Source organism: Platalea leucorodia (genome assembly GCF_965183815.1).
Source record: "Platalea leucorodia genome assembly, chromosome: 2".
Lineage (NCBI taxonomy): Eukaryota > Metazoa > Chordata > Aves > Pelecaniformes > Threskiornithidae > Platalea > Platalea leucorodia.
The window spans coordinates 44522143-44543411 of NC_138824.1; the positions used below are offsets into that span (position 1 = coordinate 44522143).

At 37.9% G+C, this 21269-nt stretch overlaps 1 protein-coding gene across 1 annotated transcript; it reads left to right on the forward strand.

The window, feature by feature from the left end:
- The first annotated feature begins 141 nt into the window (after positions 1–141).
- BORA (BORA aurora kinase A activator) lies at positions 142–19688 on the forward strand. The gene is made up of 13 exons (XM_082337837.1): positions 142–177; positions 1237–1407; positions 2553–2659; positions 6118–6163; positions 7742–7823; positions 8960–9025; positions 9761–9817; positions 11142–11359; positions 12677–12830; positions 13830–14431; positions 14842–14973; positions 16483–16660; positions 17173–19688. The coding sequence occupies exons 2-13, from the start codon at positions 1252–1254 to the stop codon at positions 17250–17252; spliced, it is 1878 nt and encodes a 625-aa protein (XP_082193963.1). The 5' UTR covers positions 142–177; positions 1237–1251; the 3' UTR covers positions 17253–19688.
- The last annotated feature ends 1581 nt before the right edge of the window (positions 19689–21269 follow it).

Genomic DNA, 21269 nt, shown 5'->3' on the forward strand with positions numbered 1-21269 from the left:
CCTAGCGATTGGTTTGTTCGAGAGCGGGCGGGCCCTGCCATTGGCTTGGCAGCGGAGACTGCGCGTCGTGATTGGGCAGAGCTCGGGAGGGGGCGGGGCTAGTTAAAGAGCCGCCCGGCGCGGCGGAGGCGGGAGCTGTGATCTGAGGCGAGCATGAGCGGGCGCAGCGGCGTCCCGGTAAGGGCGGCAGGTAGCTGCTGCGCGGGCCTCGCGTCGGCCGCTGGGGGCTGAGGAGCCTGGCTTGGGGCGGGGCTCGGTGACACCGTCCTGAGGGGAAGGGGGAGAAGGGGCAGCCCTTGCGGGGGCCGAGCGGGGGCATCTCCCCGGGGCCCCCGTCTCCTTGCCACCTTAGGCGAGGGACCCGCCGAGGCACGGCCTGACGGGGGTGGGAGGGGCAGCAGACCTGCCGGTCCTTCTCCCTCCCTCCTTCTGTTGCGGGAGAGAGCGGTGGCGCTTCCCGGAGCCCCTCGGGGGCTGGGGCTGGCCTCGGCCCGTTGCGGGGGGGGGCGGTTTTAGCGCCCGAGGGCAGTGGGACCTTTCTGATCTGAGGGCGTTATGCGCCTCCGCGGCTCTCCCGGCCGTACGGGCAGCACCGGGCGGCTCCCCAGCGGCCGGCACGGCGCTTCCCGCCGCCCGGCGTTCGCTGCCCGCAAACAGGGGCTCCTGGGGTGGTCCGGTATGGGCGGCGGCGGGCTTGCCGGCGGCCCCGTCTCGCCGTTGTGGCTGCGGCTCTCCGTTTCCTTCTGTGCTCGCTTCTTGGGTAGCGGAGGGCTGGTTGGTGCTGAGGGGCACCGGGGGCGGTGGTCCCTGGGCTACCCGCATTCCAGTAATACCGCTTTATTTCTGAAGCCCTTGAGTGCCAGCGTTTGGTATGTGCGCTGCCCTCCAGGACTACATTTGGCTTCATTGCCGGTTTGTTTTTTCTGGTAGTTTTTTTTTGTTGTTGTTGTTGGTTGGTTGTTGGTTTTTTTTTTTAAATCGGCTTTTCAGTGTCCTTTCTTGTCTTGTTTTCATTTCATTTATTTTCCGTTGTTCTTCGTATCAGCCTTATTTATCAGCTTCACGTGTCAGTAGGTCCAAGCTAAAGCTCACTTCGTTTTTGTTAGTCTTTTAAATGTTTCTGGCTCCTTAAAAATGATGGATCATTTCTTCCCAAAACCTTCAGGATGACCCTAAAAAGTCAAAATTAATTTCTTTTTTTTTCTCCTTCATTCTTCCTTTCCCTCTCTTTTCCAGGTATAGCGTAGTGTTATGGGTGATACAAAAGAAGCTAAAATGCAGATAACACCAGAAACTCCAGGACGTGTCACAGTCCTGAATCCTTTTGAAAGTCCCAGTGATTATTATACTCTTCAGGAGCAGATTGTCTCCAGTCCTTCAGTCTTTAAATCAACAAAATCCTCATCTGTAAGATCTAGTCTTTATTTGTGTAACTATACAGATGTAATGCTAATATTTTGAAATGCATTAGAAAGTGTATTTTATTTAGTGTACTTTGATATATATACTAAGCCAAAGAATTTTGGTGGCATTTGGTGTTTCTTCTGATTACAGGAATATGTTGCTTTTAATACTGTCACTTAGTCTTCCTACTGTCCTGTTGTTTTGTTTTTTTTTTTTTCTTTAGATATTAGGTGTATCAATAGATTAGCATATACCTACTAAGTGCCAAAACCAGTTGAAAGTAGATAAATGACAGTTGTTGGATATGGTGTTCTTGTCCCACTTAAAATGGAAAAAAAACAGTTCCTATTGACATGCTAAGCAGGCTGGATGCAAGTAAAACTTAATTATGCTTCTATTATGAACTGTTTGCATATTTGCAAAATCAAGTTAATGACTTTGTGTACATATAACATTTTTTTAGTTGCAAATTACATTCTAGTTTGCAGTTGGAATTATTTTCTGATAAGCAGGAGAGATGATGCTGTGCTAACGAAACTAAAAAGGCTCGCTTGGTAGATCTTTTTTCAAACAGATATTTGAACAGCATTTTGTAAATTTAGTAAAGGGGTGAAGCTGCTTTATTCCTGAATTGTGTTTTGTTATGTGCTATGCATGGCATTATGAGGGAGACTTTGCAGGATGCATATGGGGTTCCAACTCCTCAGTCTTCTTGGAAATGTGAGGTGAAAGGAAGGCTGCTCTATTATTTGGATAACTTGGGTTACGTACAGACACTGGGTTTTCAAGGAACTGCAATTTGATTGTGGCAGTCTGGAAGCAACTAAATTTTATCCCAAGTTCTGTATCTTTAGTAGATCTGTCCTCAGAAATTGAGAAGAAATGGGATACCTCAGTTTGTAAATACTAGCTATAACCTTCTACTTTATATTATCTTGTAAATCATTGTAATGCCACTACCAGGATAAAGAGGCCTGATTGACTTATTTTTTTTTAAAGTAGATCATTTAAATAGAAACTCTTCTGATTGTCTTTGACAGAAACTATATGGAAGTTATGATTGCATTGTTCCATTGAGACTTGTCCTGTGGTTTTATTTTTATCTTTTTTAGACTAGCAAGCATTAAGATGTCCATTTCTTTTTTTAGACACCAGGAAAATTTAGATGGTCTATTGATCAGCTTGCTCTAATAAATCCTGTGGAAATTGACTCAGAAGATGTTCGACGCCAAGCAATGTATTTGAGTCATGCTAGGTAACTTACCATCTGTTTCTATGCAGTTAACTTAGCTTGAATGCTAGAACACTGTTCTTTTGCTTTATTAATGTTTCAACACAGCATTAAAGACTTTTTATTCAAATGTTTTAACATAGATTTTTATGTGTCCCTGATGTGGATATAATACTTAGATGAGGCTGCCTCTGTGTCGCTCTTTTTTTATGTTAAGAACTGCTGATCCACTCTTGATTGCAGCTTGGAAGACAGCCAGATAAAAGCAGTCAACGGAAGCAAGAAAATGTCTTGCCAGTGATTGTTACCAAGCTACCTCTCCTGCTCCTTGTCACAACACAACTTACCTTCTCAGTGTTCCATACTGAGACCTGTGAAGCGTAGGCTTCTTTGGTCTTTGGGACCCCTGCAGAAGGGTGGAGCTGGGAAAGCTAGCTGGGTGAGCCCCCTTTTTGACAGGTATAGATTGGGCTTAATGTGAAGGAGGGAAGACCAGTAAGCTTGCTGTCTTTGAGGACGAGATTGCTAGTTACTTGAAGTAATTTGGGGATCTTGATCTCAATTTTTTCCTTTTGCTGAAAGTAACTTCCGTGGGGAAAACAAATGAGTAAGTAAAACAGGTTTAGTATTCACAGCTCATCTTGAGGGATAGTCTTACTAATAGTACAGAACAACATGCCAAGGGAAGGCCACAATGGTGAATCCTGTAGATACTCCCATACATTTCTCAGATACGAACTTGCACAAAGAATTGCACCTCATGGCATAAAGCACCACAGTAATAGAATAATAAAACAATCCTCCATCCTGTTTATGCCTATAGGACTTTCAAGTTCTGTTAGTGAAATGAAACACAGATAGAGGGCTGTTTAGGGCAAGAGTTCTCTGAATATTCGTAGAATCATGGAATAGTTTGGGTTGGAAGGGACCTTTAAAGGTCACCTAGTCCAAAGCTGCTGCAATGAGCAGGGACATCTTTAACTAGATCAGTTTGCTCAGAGCCCTGTCCAACCTGACCTTGAATGTTTCCAGGCATGGGGCATCTATCACCTCTCTGGGCAACCTGTTACAGCACCACTGTCATTGTAAAAAATATTGTGAATTAGACCTGTTGCTCTTAGTGTCTGACTGAACCTACATCTCTCTTTTTGAACAGGAAGAGGTATAAGAAGGAATATGAATTTCTTGCTACAGTAGAGATGTAGACAGAATATAACTGTCCTCAGCTGTATCTGTGAATCACCATGCCTTAATGTCAGTATTATTTTTCTTAACATCTGTTTGTTTCCTGGCCTTCCCTAGCAGCCAGTAGATTTCAGACTCTAATGCTTTTTATATGTTATAATGCCGTAAGCCTTATGTTTTTCGCGAGTTGATTACAGTTCTGGAAGCCTCTTAGGACACACACAAACTACCTTTAGTTTAGACGGCTTGAGTGACAATTCCAATGATGATTAGTGGCATGGCCTATAGATATCAACATGCGTTGTCTCAGTGGGTCCTTTCAGTCTGTCCCACTGTTTCATACCTGCTGTCATTTTTTTTTTTTTAATCATCTGATATGACTAGAAAGAGGCTAGTTTGTCTATGTGTAGATTTGCTCCGTCCATGCTTGCATGTTTCAGTGTGGTACAGACTCAGGGGGTTATTTCTGGTGGCTGCAAACTGTACATGGTTAAATGCATATATATATATATATATGTATATGTGTGTGTAAGATCTTGTATGGCAACTAATTTTAATTTACATTTAATAAATACTGCTTTATGGAAACTAGTGTCATAAACACAGCTCTTGACATTAAAAGTTCCTGATAAAAGAACCAAGTTTTTGAAGCCCATGCATAATGTTACACAAACTATATACTCCATTTCAATAATGCTTGCTAACAAGTCATTTTGTCAATTAGTTGCAAAGAACCACGAGTGTAAGAAATCTGGTGTATAAATATTTCAAACTGTTAATTCTCCATTATGTAGTGAAAACAGTTTGGGTAGCAGCACAGTGTGAAAGCTCATGAGCACTTCGCAAAGTCTGTGTATCATATGTAGATTTGATTTTGTGCAGTATTACCGTTTCCATAAAGTGGGCATCATCTGTGTGCTGTGTGTTTATTGCACTGCTTATAAAATGATTAGAACTTTTTCTCTGGCAGTCTGTGTCAGTGAAAAATAGGCTGTCAGTAATTGAGCAGACACAGTGACACAGTCTTGTCCACAAACTTTCCCCTTCCTTTATTTCCACTGGTAGAAATTGAATGTTTCCAGATTGGATGCTACGCTATTATATATTAAGTATTTAAAAAAAAAAAAAAAAAAAATCTGTACTGCATCTTGCATATTGTTTGTCACAGTTGCAAGTGCTCTGTTGCTTGAAGTTGCATACAAGACTGGCTTGTTTTTATTATTGTTAAATATGTATGATGTTTTCACTTTGTTATTTTCCTGGAATTACGCACTAAAGAAAAAACATCCTCTTCTGCACTAACCAGCAATTTTAGTGGGAGCTGTTTTCCCAGTTCCCTTGTTTCTCCTTTGGAATCTGGCTTGCAAAGATGCTTATTACTCGTGATCCATTCTGCATAAATACACAATGATTGTATGCTTTTTTTCGTACAATAACTGAATTTTGTGCAAGTGTCTTCATAGAACTGTATGAAAGTATTATGTGATTCAGCTAAGACGATGATAAATATTCACTGTAAAATTTTTTGAAGCTTATAAATTACACACCAGTAACTGAAAGTGAGACTTGAAGATGACCGTTAAAGGAAGTATAAATGTAGAATCTCACACATCATTTGAAAATGGTTGAAGTAATTACATTTTTTTAAAAAAAAAAAAACTAGGTTAAAAGCTGCATAAGGGAATGTATTAATTGATTCAAACTGAAATACGATATTGTGTCCTGAACTGAAGAAAATACGGAAGATTAGCTATTTGAAAGGGGAAACTGTGCTGGGAAAGTGGGCTGTAGGAATTTGAGTATACAAGCATTCCATGAGTATCTTCTGTTGCCCTTTATGTTAGTTACACCTCAGTTGTTTATTCTGCTTGATTTTGTAGTGAGATTCTTTGTGAGCCTAATCGCATGGCAACTTTAATAGTAAAATCTATTCATAGGACAAGTTCAACATAACTAAATGGATTATTTTGGAAGATCAGTCATGATTGAGTTTTTGTCTAGATAAAAATGTTTGCTCATACAAGGAGTAAATAGAAGATTTGCAAGTATGTACTTATAAATGGTACAGATTTTTTTCAAATGAACTGAAGGACCTGAAGTGCCTTTATATTTCTAAATTTATAGAATGAGATTATTGCACGTAACAGCAAAAACATCATAAGATGTAGAGTTTAGTGCAATTTCATTTATAATGTTTCTCTTAAGCATCTGTAAAAGATTACATGGTTGGACTTTACTGTTGTTTTCCTGTTATGTGATGGCTTTGATAATAGAGTTGTTTTTCATTTGTTACTTAGAATTGATAAGGAGACAGAAGACAGAAGGCAAAAAGCCATTGAGGAGGTAATAAAACTTTCTATGCTATCAAGTATTGATTTGTTTTAGCTACATACCTACAAAAAAGATCCATGTCTATGACAGGATTTCAAAACCCAGAAGCTGATTATATTTAACTGGTCAGTAAGAAAGTAATTTTGTGTCCTCATCCCTTGCGGTTGTGGTTGGAATCCAGATGGTCTTTTTCTTCCCATCTTCTTTCACACACCTGTAGGTCAAAACAGCAGATTTTGTTTCTTTCGTGTTGCTTGGCTAGTGGGAATGTAGCTGTAAGATAACTCTTATAAATAGTTAAGTTAAGGTTAAAAATAATGATTGAGTATTTCGGGTTTTACAGTAACTGGTAGTGTTAGGTAGCTTAGTTTCTTTCAGTGCCTTTTTAAAAACATAGCAGAACCTTGGTGATTTTTTTGTTTCTTCCAAAGTCTGCTTAGTTGGAGGCAAGACTTTCTTCTGGTAGCTTGTAATTCTTTCTGTCCATTTTTCATTTTATTTTTTACTATCCATTTGTCTAGCAGAGAAAGAAGTGTTTCAAACCTTCACTATAGAAATCTTCAATGTTATTTCAGTTTAAAAAAATAAGGCTATGATAGGCAAGTCTTCCTTAGTGTTATTGACCTTTTTATACTGTTTCATGCTGTTATCAGTTTCTGTCCCTATAAACAAAAAATGTTTTATAATTCCATAAAGGTGCTATGTAGTTGACCTGCAGCTAAGATAATCTGTTGTTCTAAATGTGCATTAAAAAGGATATTTCTTCTTTGTGAGGCATAAGCTAATGGATTATGCAGCTGAACAGCTTGAAACCATGTCTCTGATAAAAATTATGCCTTTAATAGTTGAGTGTTTCATGCTGAGTTTTTTCATTTGCTTTGAGTCTTGCTTTTATTGTGAGAATAGGATTTGTCATGTATTTCTTGAAGCTATGTAACAGTGTTCATCTCCTCAGCATCAGGGTGTTCTAGAGTGCAACTGTGACAGCAGATATAGTTTCTGGTTCAAAGAAAGAGACTGAAGTGCCAGTACTCATAAATGTTTCACTGCTAACCAGTTTAGCCAAATATGCTAATAATATTGCCAAAAAGCCTTGGTTGTCCACTTCTTTTACTGTTACTGCAGTGTCTCTAGCGCTTCCGTGAAACAGCTTAATTGTTAAAATACAACAATTGAACAAACTGAAAATTTGAAAAGAATTATGTTAAACTAATGTGCAGTAAGCATGGTGGAGACAATGCAAATTTTTAAATGAGTAATTAGTGCTAAATGAGAGCTTTGTGCAATTTTCACTCTGCAGACTTGAAAGATCTGAGGTGGTATAGTCATAAAGAACTTGGGGGTCGTCTTCAAATCAAATTTTTTCTTTAACCTTTCTGGGCCTGAAATAGTGAAATATATTTTGGGTATAAGGGATAACTATCTTTATAGGTTTGGGGGTAGGAAGAGTTAAAATTCTTAAAATATAGTTCAAATGAGTAGCAAAAGGTATGACTTAAATTTTTCTTGTTCAGGGTACTAATCTAAATTCAAGTTAAGAGTCTCCAATTTTTAACAATGTTTGGATGGTTTCTTTCTATTCTACTCTAGTTTTTCACAAAAAGACTCATAGTTCCTTCTCCTTGGACTGAACATGAAGGCAAGCAAGTTTCTCAGTTTAATTCAACTAAATGTAAGTTGCTTTTGTGTGTCCAGCCAAAATTACCTAGTTTTTGGAGAAATTATCAAGCATCATTTTTTTCAATGTCAATTAAATTTTAAGAACCAATGATAAAAGGTGGCACACCTGATAGATTTTTAGCTTTTCATAACCTGTCTTCAACCAGTTTAATTTACACACACAACTTTGCTGTGTCAATACTGGTAATAGCCAAGTCTTCTACTTCGTGCTTTTCTTCCGATGTCTGCACGTCTGACTTACTCTGACTGCTTTCCTGCCAATACAAATATATGGGAAATGAGTTCCATATTTGTCTACTCTTATTTGCTGCGTAAATTCATGTTGTCCTCTTAATGTTCTGCTAACTGACTGTCGCTGTACGTAGGGTTGTGGGTTTTCTAAATTTATTTCATTTACGCCATTATTAGACTTTATTATTAATGCTGTTGTTATTAAAGTTTATATATAACTAACAGAATACATAGTAAATGGATGACAAGCTGGACAAATATCAGCTAGAAAGTGGTGTTTACATTCAGTATTGGTTGGTTGGTAGGAAATTCTTAAATAAGTGTTTGGGGATTTTTGCAGGATTTGGAAGAGTCTAAACTATTAAAATATTTTATCAAGGAGATGCAGCTTGTGGATAGTGTATTTTTAATTGTCAGTTGTAAGATCATCACTTTTTGGGCAGAGCCACAGCCCTAGATCTGGGAAAGTGAGTGGTGAAAGAAAATGGTCTGATGTGTTCCTTAGCTGTATAAATAGAGTGCAGTGTTAGATTCTTCATCTTTGTCTTCAAGTCAGTCTGCCTGATTTTCTGGAAATGTGTTTTACTTGAACACAGCCTGTTTGGCTAAGCATAAACTGAGTTTGTTTTAAGTCTTCCTATTGTAGAGGAGGCTGCAGGTGACAAAGATCTGAGCGAAGTTCATGCTACTTCACTAAGCTTTTTTGAATAGAAAGGTGCTGAAATTCTCTTAATCAGCTGTAATGGTAACCTTTCTTCAGTACTCCTTTCTAATCTCTTCTAAACTTTGATGCAAAAATTTTGTTTAGTTGTATTAAATATTCTAACTTAGTGCTGCTAGATTTCAAAACTCTGTATGCAATGCGTGCTTAAATTTAAGTTCTTATCTGTTTTACAGCCATAGATCTAAATAACATTTCTCCAATTCGAAGACAGCTAACTTTGCAGCCTGGGAAAAGCAATGGTGGGTAAAAGGCAATGTCTGAAATTACAGGCTTTCTCTGAAGTGAAATAACCCATTTTTTAATGGCTATTTAATTTCAAAAGGGAATGATTTTTTTGTTAATCATTCCTCTAGAAATAATTTTTCTTGAACTGTATGGTACTATTAATTCTAATATTCACTTTTCATAGTCATTTAATTCTGTTATACTCTTTCGTCTTTTTTGAGAAGTAAAAACTGAAGTCTTCTGTAGACTGTAGAGTGCATTTTTTCCAACTCAATGTATGCACTTTTTCTGAATTAAAAGGTGACTGTAAGGCTCAGGTTTATGGGTAAATTACAGCTTCAAGAAACCTTTAATGTGTTGGATCATTTTGAATTAGAGAATCTTCATTATTTTCTCTGCCAAATAAATAGCAGAGATTTTAGATAAATAGGTAGTGTTTTTCCCCGGGGTGTTTTGATGATCTTTCTCCCATTTCCTTTTGAATCCATCCTTTCTTCAGACACCTTTCCTCAGTTAAGAATGTCTCTCTAGAGGCTTTTATGTTACAACCCTTGTTTTTTTATCTCTAGGCCTGAGTGTGCTGCATATAATGTTTCCAAATCAGAATTCTAGCTTTAATTAACACTTTTCCTTATTGCAACTGTAACTTAAATAGCTCAATTGCAATGCAATTTGAAAGTGAATTTTTGTTTCTACAGTTTTAGTAAAAGGTCACTGCAAGCTAATTTTGTTGGTTTTATTCATTGCAGCGGCTTGTCAGACAGTACTGTCTTTGCCAGTGGATTTTAATTTAGAGAAAATACTAGGTATGTCATGTAATATCTAAATTTAATTATGGATGTCTAAATAGAAAACTTCGTTTTGTATTGTTTGCTGCTTTTTTGTTTTATGAAATACTGAAAACCTAATGTATGAATGAAAGTTTTAAGTATGTGTTCTAAATAGACAGTTATTGAGTGTTGCATGGGACATCTGACTTACACGATTTGAGTGTAGACATAAAGATAAAAGAGGAGGGATATGGAGGACAACTGGAAATTGATTAAAAATTCTGAATGCATAAAAGGTAGTCAACAGAAGACCCCCTGCCTCCTCCAAATTGAGCAGTTATTTAACTTAGCAGAGCTGTTTGACTTACGGATTGCTGGCCATGAGGCTCATAGCCCAACCTTGCCTTGAGCAAACCTATGCTCTGATTCTGTGCCTTTAATTTAACTGAAGCCATGGTGGTGACTAGAAGTTGTGTGGTGGCAAAAAAGCCCTGACTGCTGAGTGGGGAGACAAGAGTCCAAATTAATTGTCTGGGTGTAACTGCTGTATCAAGCAATTGCTGCCAGCTTCTCAGGCAAGGGGGCTGGAAAGGCCTGTTCTTACAGCTCATATATGGGAACAGTGGGTACAGCCAGCTTGGAGGTTTTTTGCTGCATGCTCCTATCCCAGTATTGAAGTTCACAACCCCAATTGTGAATCATCAAAATTAAAACAGAAAAACAGAACCATATCTATTGCTTTTGTATTTCATCTTAACAAATGCTTCCATCAATGCATAGTTTGTGAATTCAGGAAAAATTTCTTCTACAAGAAATATCCAATTAGAATAGAGCAAGAGCAAATAACTAATCTGGTAAGTCTCGGCATATTGTAATGGGTCTTTGGTAACATCTGTATGGTCTGCTACTGTGAACTGCTAACTGCTTTGACTTTCTTCAAGTTGAATCTGGTTTGCCTTTGAGTGTATCACGATGACCATCAAAGCATATGGGAGACCTGAAAAAGGGTCTAGTTTTGCTTGGGTAGTATAACAACCCCTTTTTCACAACTGAGATGTGAAGAATAATACAATTTTGGGAAAAGGCCAGTAAGTAGATGCTAGCCAATATTTTTATATTTTTTTTAAATGCTGACTTTAGTATTAAAGGATGGTAGGCAGAAGTGGAACCGTGGTAGACAGAGTGGACTTTTTGTAATGATAACAAGTGATCCTTTGGGATAGGTGCCCAAATGAGGTAAATTTCTTACTGTATGGGTAAATTGGATTAAATGTTTTAATTTAGTTATATACGTCTCTATAGTGGAAGATTTTTTTTTTTTCTTGCTTTCTTATTGGAAACCACTTCTCCGTGTTTCTAGGTGAATATTTTAGAACTGATGAATTTGCAGATCAGTCTCAGGAAAATCTGAGCTCTTCATCACTCAGAAGAAAGCTGTTTTTAGAAGAAAATGGAAGTGTATCTGAGTGTTTGTCCCCTTCTCTGCATAGTCCATGTGGTAGTCAGCCACTTGGAGTGCTTTGTTCAATTGACATATCTCCAGTCCGGTGCAGAAGCCCTCTGGAAACATCTAGTTCAGTAAGTAGCCTGTTTTGGGGGCTGGATGGGATGTGCCTTAGCTGGCACAGGAGTAGTTTTTAGAGCAGGCTGTACTGATTCTGTGTTCTAACCGACTTCATGGGATGAACAGCCATGTTTGTAATCAGCCACAGCTGCTTTATGAAAGAGTAGGTGTTAGACCAAAGGTGTTGTGTTGTGGTTTTTTTTTTTTTAAATTCCAATTTCAGAAAAAAACCTATACGAACAAAAAAGTCTTGAAAGAGTATATTACTGACTTTTTATTATATCGAATTCTGCTGTGCTGATATTGTTTTGTATAGAAGGAATTATGCTTTAATTTTATGTTATGAAAAGGAAGCAGGAATTGATACATATGCAAGACTTGAAGAAAGCATGTTGAAACCATTTTTTTCATGAAATGTGTATACAAACAAAAGGCCTGCTTAAATCCATGAATTGCTGTCTAAAATACTAGTTGATATGAACAGGTGATATAATTATTTCCCTTATAGCTCATAAACTCGTTTATGATGGAAGAAATGACTTGTGGATCTTTGAATGCAGTGCTAAATCTGCTTTTTTCTTTTCCATTGACCAGAGATTTCAGATGAATAGACATTTATTAGAACACAGAAAGTAATGTCTGTTTTTTAAATTGTGAGATGAGTCTTATTCCCATAGCACAGCTAAACTGGTTTAGGTGGTATGGCTTCATCTGTTTGGTGGCTGAAGTGCATGGAAAAAAGGTACCCCAGCAAGAATGTGGCTTAAAAAAAAAAAAAGTTGTCGTTATGGTAACCTGGTAAAGAATTCCTACAGCATAATTAGAGTGCTGGAAGTGACTTTTCTTTTTGTACCATACTCTTCAGCAAGATCACAACCACTATTCTTTTTATTAAGGAAAAGTATTTTGTCTGCTCTTGAGTTAAATAATTCAAATAATATGGATTCCCTTAAAATATAAATAGTGGCTGGCTTTCAACTGCATTGTTACTAGTAAGAAATTGAGATTAAATACTTGACTGTATACACAGATAGCATTAATTCCTTGTTTAGTCTTATCATAGTTCTTAAATATAATGGATATTATAGCCTTAGTTGGTATTATATGACAGTTTGAGTCCATTGCTCTTTTCCTGTGTGCAAACATAAAGTCCAAGTGAAGAGTTGCAACTGGAATATTTAAGCTAAACTAATGATAGAGATTGTTGTTGTACAGGATTAGTTTTCCTCAGTGCTGCCATATGAAGCTTTTTAATTAGAACACTTTTTACATACAGACATTAGAGTTTACTTATGAAAATTTGCCTTTTTTTTTTTTTTTTTTAACTGAAGGGTCAGTTTTCCTCAAGTCCTATTCAGGGAGGAACAAGGGCTTATAGTCTTGGAAGTATAACCAGTCCCACGTTTCCAGAGGGGTCTCCTGCACATAATGGTTCTCCTACTTTTTCACCAATTGCTTTTCACATAAGAAAGACGCCACTGTCAGGTATGGTTTATTTGTATATACATTATTCTTTCTTGACTTTATATATTTTGATTATAAAAACTGCTGCGTTCTTACTGGAACTTTTTTCTGTTCGGAGACAAGTTACTGTGCTTGGCAGACCAGCAGTCTCCTCCTATATGACACACTTACTGTTTAGCAGTGAAATATCTTAATGATGTGAGACTGTGAAGTGTATCTGCTTGCGAAAAATCAACTAGGGAAAGTGTTTTAGAAGAAGGAACTGAGAGCTAATAGGAATGAAAAAAATTTAAAGGATTAATCTAGTGTGAGGAGGGGCTTTAAAGCCTGAACTAAGTCAGGTCACAATTCTGATTTGGCCCAACCTGAAGCATTTTAATTAGACAAAGAATGTTTAGCTTGAGTTTTCAAATCATGTGATCGTCAACATTATTTGTAAATGAAACTGACTAGTGAAGAAACAATGAACATTTTGTGTCCTCGTTGCTCTAGCAAATGTCAGTATTTTGTTTCATCCATTGCCTGGAAAGACTTAGCGCCATGTTTATACATGACTTTGCTCTGATGAGCCTTGTGGTGTTTCAGCACATTGTTATAGATGGAGATTGCATAGGTTTGATTTTCTTGAAAATTTTATTGCTAGCTCAAATTTTTTCAAATGCCTATAGAATATGTGCAATTATATTTTCTTCAGAAGAAAGCCACAGAACCAGGCTTCACACATTTTTCCTCTCAACAGTGTGTGGTATTGCCATTTGAAAATGCAAGGCCTTTGGTACAACAACCTGTGTCATAGGAAACAAATTTGGTGGTAAAAATGGGATAAAAACTTGCCTGTGCCGTGGTAGTTTAAATGCAGTTTAAACGCTCCCTTGGAGCTGGCAGGCAGTACTCAGTGAAATACTATGCAGTTGGCTATAATTATTCGAAGGACTGTAAGGTTTTGAGGATGATGATGTTAACTCCATCTGATATCTAATAGAATAACTTTGTTCTTTTTTTTCTTTCTTCTATGGACAGACCAAAGAAAATTTACATTTCGTTCTCCAGATATTCCTTCTTCCTCAAATAGAATGACACCCCCAAGTACAAGAAGTCCTTATATAGATGGTTGTTCTCCAATTAAAAATTGTTCTCCTATGAGGCTTGGAGCATGTAGAGGGACTGCGCAGTATCAGACTTCTGTCATTAGAATACCAATTGCAGTCGAAAATCATGCTGAGGATGAGGAAGACAAGGAAAATGTTTCTCCAGCAGAAGCTCGGTTCCCAGAAATGGATAATGGAATAAACTTATGTCAGCAAGATGGTGATACCTTTGCACACGGCACACATCTCGTGGTAGCAACTGTGTCTATTGCACCAGATCGCTCGGAAGCTTGTCATCAAAGGTTGTCGTCATTTCAGGATGTAGAAGGCTCAAAGGAAAATAATACTGTAGATATGGCTGATGCAGCTGAAGTGTCGGAGGAGAACACTTGGATAAAAGAAACAATTGGCAATAGCAATGCGCCAATGACCAGCTTTATGACAGGGATTACTTTCAGTATTGAAAACTCTCGCATGTGCATGTCACCTCTTGCAGAAAGCAGTGCACTTCCTTGCGACAACAGTAGTATTCAGGTAAAAATAAAAATCTTTCTTTGCTTCTCTGTAAAACTGAGCTCGACATACTAACTTTTAGTATGTATACCATTCTGGAAGTAATTGTCTGTTTTCTCTTACTGGATGTGGCATGCAGGTGGTGGTGTGGCTTTTATTCCTTCCCCCTCACCCCCTTTTTCCTCTCTCAGTGGAGTCAGCATAGCAATTATAAATGATTTTTGTTACTATTTACAGTAACATGTTTAACTTAATCCAAACTAATTCTGACAGACCGCTTTATAATTTGCTTTTGTTATTAACTGATGGTAGTTGGTTTGTTGGATTAAGTTCTGTTAATCAAATGCAAGTCGTATCAGGTATGAGAATCGAGGGGTTTGTTGGTGATAAATTGCAGTACATTTTTTTAAAGCCCTGCTTCTTGATTTCAGGTGGACAGTGGTTATAATACACAGACTTGTGGAAGCAGCATTATGGATACTGCAGGGGCTGAAAACAGTTGCAGAGAAAATGATGTGAATACTAACGTGTTTCAGAATAAATCTCAGCTTCTTAGAACAAAGGTAGGAGTTAAGTTGTAATACAAAAGTGATAGGCTTCCCATGTAAAGCGTCTATTCCCCATTTTATTCAGTTGCAGGGAGCCTGAGTGAGGGGAGAGACTGTCGGGCGATAACAGAGCATGTAGCATTGTTTCGAGTATTACATTGAAAACAAGGAATAAATGCAGGACAAATGTTGTAAGGTGGCAATAAAATTAATGTGTTCTATGACAAAGGCAAAGGTAGTTTCAGAGGAAACTGAAGTATGTGCATAAAAGGTAGTTGTGAGGCTGCTAATGGCTTCTGATGTATTGTAGCCTGCCTCTTATTTTTGTTGGTCTTGCTCCTTTTTTTTTTTTTAATTGCAAAGTTTTTAAATGTGTGCCTGTGGAGAAGCACAGTTTTGGGGAAAAAATGTCCGCTGCTTCTTTTTGTAAACTAGCCTCAAGTTTCCTAGACCATACCTGGCATGCTGACTTGGTGGGGAACTTTATGGTTAGGTACAGTCTTTTGATTAGAAGCCCTTTGATGACCTATCTCAAAACCAAAGCAAACTACAAAAGACAATACATATTTAGCAAGGCTCCCAAGCTCTTAATCTTGTGACCGATGGGAAGGAATTCTACTTCTTCCAGAGAATGGAAGGCTAGTTTCTTTGGAGGAGAGAGCAAACAAAGATAATCTCTCAGTTAGTAGTTATGGTCTTACGGTCTTATAAACTTAATAGTTTATGGTCTAATACTTGGCATTGTTTACGGTCGTTGAAGGGGAGACAGTACTGACCAGCAGTACCAGATTGTAAAAAGACTCAGGTTAAGCCCATTCAGCCCTGACTTCACTTCTGTGTCTGACGTGCTAATAGCCACTTCTCTGCCAAGGTACAGAGCGGATTGATGGTGCCTTACAGACCATTGACATCTAATTATGAGCTCTGCTCATTTAAGATTAGGATAACTGGGCCCTTGCAGGAAGAAGAGGTGGATATTTTATCTTTAACTTCTAAAAATACCCATCTCCTCTGAGGCCTTGCCCCAGTCACCCTGTAGGATTATACATGTGAATGTATTCATCAGAATTGTCTAATATCAAACCTGTCCTAGAGACTGGCCAATGTCAGGCAGCTGTCTTCCCCGCTGCCTCTTTCAGTTGCTACATCCTGACTAAGCCCAACTTTGCATTTTTGGATTAGGATTTAAGTGTGGAGGCATTAAGTACTTCATTCAACTCTCAAAACAGAGAACCCACAGAGAATGAAAAGAAAAAAGCGTGGCCATTGCTGGCTGAAGGAATCCAGTCTGGCTCATTCAGAGCATGAGCGCTCTGAAAGAAGGTTCTTGCTGGCAGCATGTCTCAAAAATTCATGCAGAGAAAACATGATCTTTCACTTCTCTTTTATTTCAGAAGGGGAAAGATGGGAGGCTAAAGTACTAATTGTAACTTGAAATTTTCAGATAGTAAGTTTGGATCTTGTTTCTTTTGGGGAATTTTTGTGAAAAATGGTTTTAAAATTAACTTTTCCTTATTAACCTAGGAGTGTTCCGTTTTAAACCATAAGGACAATCAATTGCTGAGAGCAAAATCTCCAGAGAAGCAATCCTGTTTCCAAAAAGCAAAAACACATAGTACAGTATTTGGTCAAAATGCAACTTGCAACATTTCTGCCTGGAAACATAAAAATGAAAATCAAGTTCAGGGATTTCACAAAAATGGTATGTAGTTTTCTGATGGATGACTTAAATTGTGTTGTCTAATAAATTTTTATGTATATGACCTCAATTACCTGGATTATACATACTGTTTTGTTTTTTTAATGCAAATATAATAAATTGGTATATATTAAGGGAGTTTTTATATAATGTGGGGTTTTTTAGGTCTTATTAACAAATTTATTGGCATCATTAAATGATCCTTTTGAAAATTAAGGTGGCTAGACTTGGTACAAAGAAACCATAGTGTTTTTTCAGAATTGTGTTCCTTCTGTGATTAGGGTCAATTCCACGAGGAGCCTTGTTTTGGAAGTTTGGACATCATTTCAGCTTAAATAGGAATAGTTTAGATAGACTGAGCAAACCTAGGGTAACTTGCATAGGAGCCAATGTAACTGCAAAAACACTTACATTTTAAGACACAACTCCTAAAGGCCTAAGAGAAATTTTTCTTGGGGGGAGGGAAAAAGGAAAGGAGTATTAGTTTTGATTTGGATTGCTTTTCCCTCGATCAGATTTATTATGTGGCTTCAGGAATGCTAGCGCTGGTACCGAGAAAGAGTCCCTGGAGAGGAATGAAGTGCTGGGGGTGTGATGAGAGCAGGGCTGGGCTAAGAGGAGCGGGTGAGTGTCTGCCAGCGTCAGCCTCAAGTAACGGGGATGAAACTCAGCCGTGACTTTCAGGAGGAAAGAATAAAACTGGTGTTCCAGAAATGGGTCCCTGGAATATGTGTATGTTTTATAGTAGACTGCAGACTGTTAAAAATGGGTGCTTTGATTTTAACACCAGGGTAGTCCTTTTAATTAAGTTTTCCATGTGAACAGCTGCATGAAGACTCTATTCCACTTACGGAAATTATGTACTTTTCCACAGTTAAAGTTTAGTTCTTGTAGTAATAAAATAAGGTGTACGTCAGAAGAAGCCTTTTAGCAGTTCTTGGAGCAGTTTTTTCCTTGCTTTGACAGAAATCAAGGAAAAGGACAGGTGACAGCAATCTCTTAATAGGAAAATAGAATCTCTTACCCTAAAAGAGCAGTTCTTACTCTTAAAACTGCGTATCTGTCAGTTTGCTTTACCATGTACTTAACCAATAGTACATCTTACTTAAATGATAGTGTTGTTAATTTAGTAGTTGCATTCATATTAATCTTGATCACCAGTCTCCACCAGTGTCTCCTAAGAACGCTTGTGTCCCAACTGATGCTCCAGTACCCTTTTGAAGGAACGTGAGAAGGTGCAATAAAGTTAATTGGTCTCAGTACATCATTAAGAGAATGGTGCAGCCTTCCTTCTATTAAAGTAGTAAACCATTACACTTTTACTTCCCTCTTACATTTAATTCCCAATACTATTATGTCTGCTTACAGAAATTACCAAAATATTTAGCTAAGCATTTAGAAATGTAACTAATTTTTGCATGCCACTTATTGCAAAAAGTACTAACACAAGCAAACTCTTGATACTTTCAAGAAAACCACAGACGAACAAAAGTAATGGAATGAGGAGGGTCTGGAAGCCCGGAACTCCTTTTGCCTAATCAAATCAGATGTGGTTAAATTTGTTTGGATTTGTTTAAAAGGACCTTCTGGAATTGATAAATGTGAATGTGTTAAAAAAACATACGGTAATCTTCTAGCCAGAGTGACTAAGAGGGGAAGAAGAGATACGGGAAATACTGAGATTTCAGGGCTCGGTGTTTGTAGAGCTCCGAAGCAAACTTTGTTGGATTAATCCGAAATCTGTTCTAGTCTGTGCTCCAGGTGAAGCAGTCTTTCTCTCTCTTTTCGTGGCAAGGATATCCCGCCCTGGGATCCTGGATGGAAGTTCTGCTTCCTATTCTATTCCACACCCACAGAAAAGCTTGTATCAAACTGATAGGCCATGGCTGATGAGTAGCTATTGGCACATGAAGCCTGAAACAGTTGGTCAGACCTAAATTTGAAGGCAACTGACAACATTTTTTAAAAATCTCAGAAGGGGAGGTATGAACGGAATTGCATAGCATTAAAAAGCAATGTGTTAGACCTGAGGCTTGTGCACAAGCATTGTATGGATAGAACAGTTCTTGAAATATTTTCATTAATAACACACCAGTGAAGGCTTTCTGAAAAATATACTTAACGAAACAGGGAAACTTCTATACCATCAAGAAAGCATCATTTGGTTTTAGTTCTCACATTGCAAAAATAGTAATAAAAAAAAATTACTTTATATGTTTAACCAGCAAACATGACATGCATTATTTTTTACTTCCATAGCAATTTAATCAGTATTTCTGTTACGCATATCTGATTGATAGTTATTGAACCTAACATCCTGAATTATCTATTTCATGATCTTGAAACAGTGCCCTACTAAAAGCTGGAAATACACTGAACTGATAACTTTTTGGGGATGAATTTTGTTAAAGTAGAGAATGAACTTAGACTTCTGGAAAGCAAATTTATTGAATAGGGCGTTCGAAGTGTTCTTAGCTTTAGTTTGTCAGGTTTGTAGCTCAAAACCAAGATATTACTTGTCTGAGATGTAAGAGTTATTTATGACTTGTGTCTTTTCTGTTTTTCATAATTCTCTAACAATAATCAATTGAAAAGGTGAATTTCAGATTTCTGGACTGTACAAAGGATTTATTTTTGCAAGTGTGATTACTAAAAATAGGAGTAATATTAAAGGGGAAGATGAGAAGCAGAGTAGACCAAATTACGATCTGTTTCTGAACTGTTTGGCATGATATGTATAATTAAGATTTGGGTTTCATTTTTAATTAAAAATTTTGATTCTTTATAATGATATGTTCAATGATCAGAGGCTTTCAGAGTATTCACAAATAAGAAAAGCAATCACTAAAATATTTAATTGCACTCTGTATAAGTGTTTTCTTAAATGTAAGGGAAAAGTAACAGCAGAAATGGGTGAATGTGAGAAGTAATTAAGGATCCCCCAAATAAATTGCGGGTGTCTTCCGTTTTATAGTCTTCAATTAGATGGGAATTATTTATTTTATGAAAACATGCATATTTTTTTATTATGTTTGTATAATTGTTTTGTAGAAGAAACCTATTGTGCAAATTATTGTGGAAATCATTTGACCATTCTGTTTCTCTGGTTGTACTTAATGCATTGGTTGGCACACATTGCACAAAACGGTCATTGTTTACATTAAATTAATTTCCGTAGTTTTTAATGAGAGTCCTTTAACATGGGTAACTGTAAATTGAGTAGTGAAACAGAATAAAGCCATCTTTTTCAGACCTGGATTGTTTGTATTATTTTCTTCGCTACCATTTGCAGCACCTTTCATTTGAGTGCTGCCTGTAACAGGTCTGTGGGGGTGAGGGCAGCGGGGAGCAGAGGGAGCGGGGCAAGCCTTTGCTCTCCTACAGTTAAAAAAATGGTTTCAGGTACTCTAATATATGGTGCTGAACTAAAAGTGCAGTACCAGTTATAGATCCAGTGCTCTGCACATCTTTCCTGAAACTAGGTTTTATTTTTAAAGTTTCCGAATAAGGCTTTTTAGAGTAGTGGTGACAGGATTAAACCGACTCATTCATGGGGGGTGGTTTTTTCTGTTGCAATCAGTTAAACGTGTTAGTTGTCTCCTGTGATGCCTGTTATAAACATGTACTTTATAAATCTGATCCAGTCCTTTATAATGACAGCATCCAGGGAGCCGAGTAAAAATGGCCAAGTGCCAACCAGGTATTGATTAAATGTGACCCATTGATTACCCAAGGAAACCACTGAGGAGTAAGGGGCGAGTACAGAAATTTGTGAGCTGTAACTCCTCAAAGATCCCCGAGGAACGCCTGTAGTATGTGGGACTGCAGTGTCTTGGCTTTGGGAGCTCGGAGCTGGCGTCAGCAGAACCGGTCCATGATAACTACTGCAATCCCGGGCACTTTGGAGGGTAGTTTTACTGAAATGAACTTGCAGAATTCAATCGCTCCCCCCTCAAGGCAAGCTTGGTCTCCCTAGTGCCTGTGGTGGGAGTTCAGCACCGAGTCTCGGAGCGCACGAAATATGCTTTATGACTACACAGCCAGGTGGTGCAGCTTGACTGTAACAATGCAGTTCCAAGGCATAAAATGTTTGGGGGTTTTTTTTTTGAGAATTCTAACGAATTTAAATTCTAACTCACCAGCATCTTGGCAGGACAAGCCAGAATGATCATTGCAAAACTTGTCATTACTTGTGGATTTTTGTGTAACACAAATATAATTGATGGTTTCCATCCTTTTTTTAAGGCAGTTCATCGGAGGCTAATCAATGATTTTCAATTGCTTTAAGGTCTAGGACAAAGACGAATGCACTTTTATGGTATGGTTTCCTCTGTCCGTCTGCATATCGTGTGCATACATGCACACAGCTAATCTGGTGTCAGAGAGAACTTTCCCAGAAGGAAGTGTAAGTCTGTGCAATTTATCTTTCAGAAGTAAATTCTGTTAGCACTTAAGACCAGTAACTAGCACCATTACTTCTTTTGGTGCTAAAGAGACTACAGTGAAGGCTGAAGAGACTGACTCTTACGCCTTACAGCTGTTAAGAAAAAAAAATTCTACGATTATTCCTTCACCTTGCAGAAGCATTTATTTTCACACACAAGACAAAACT

Coding starts and splice junctions, on each gene's coding strand:
- BORA (XM_082337837.1), top strand. CDS start 1,252: ATGGGTGATACAAAAGAAGCTAAAATGCAGATAACACCAGAAACTCCA. Junction 7,824..8,959: donor TCAGTTTAATTCAACTAAAT/GTAAGTTGCTTT, acceptor TCTGTTTTACAG/CCATAGATCTAAATAACATT. Junction 11,360..12,676: donor CTCTGGAAACATCTAGTTCA/GTAAGTAGCCTG, acceptor TTTTAACTGAAG/GGTCAGTTTTCCTCAAGTCC.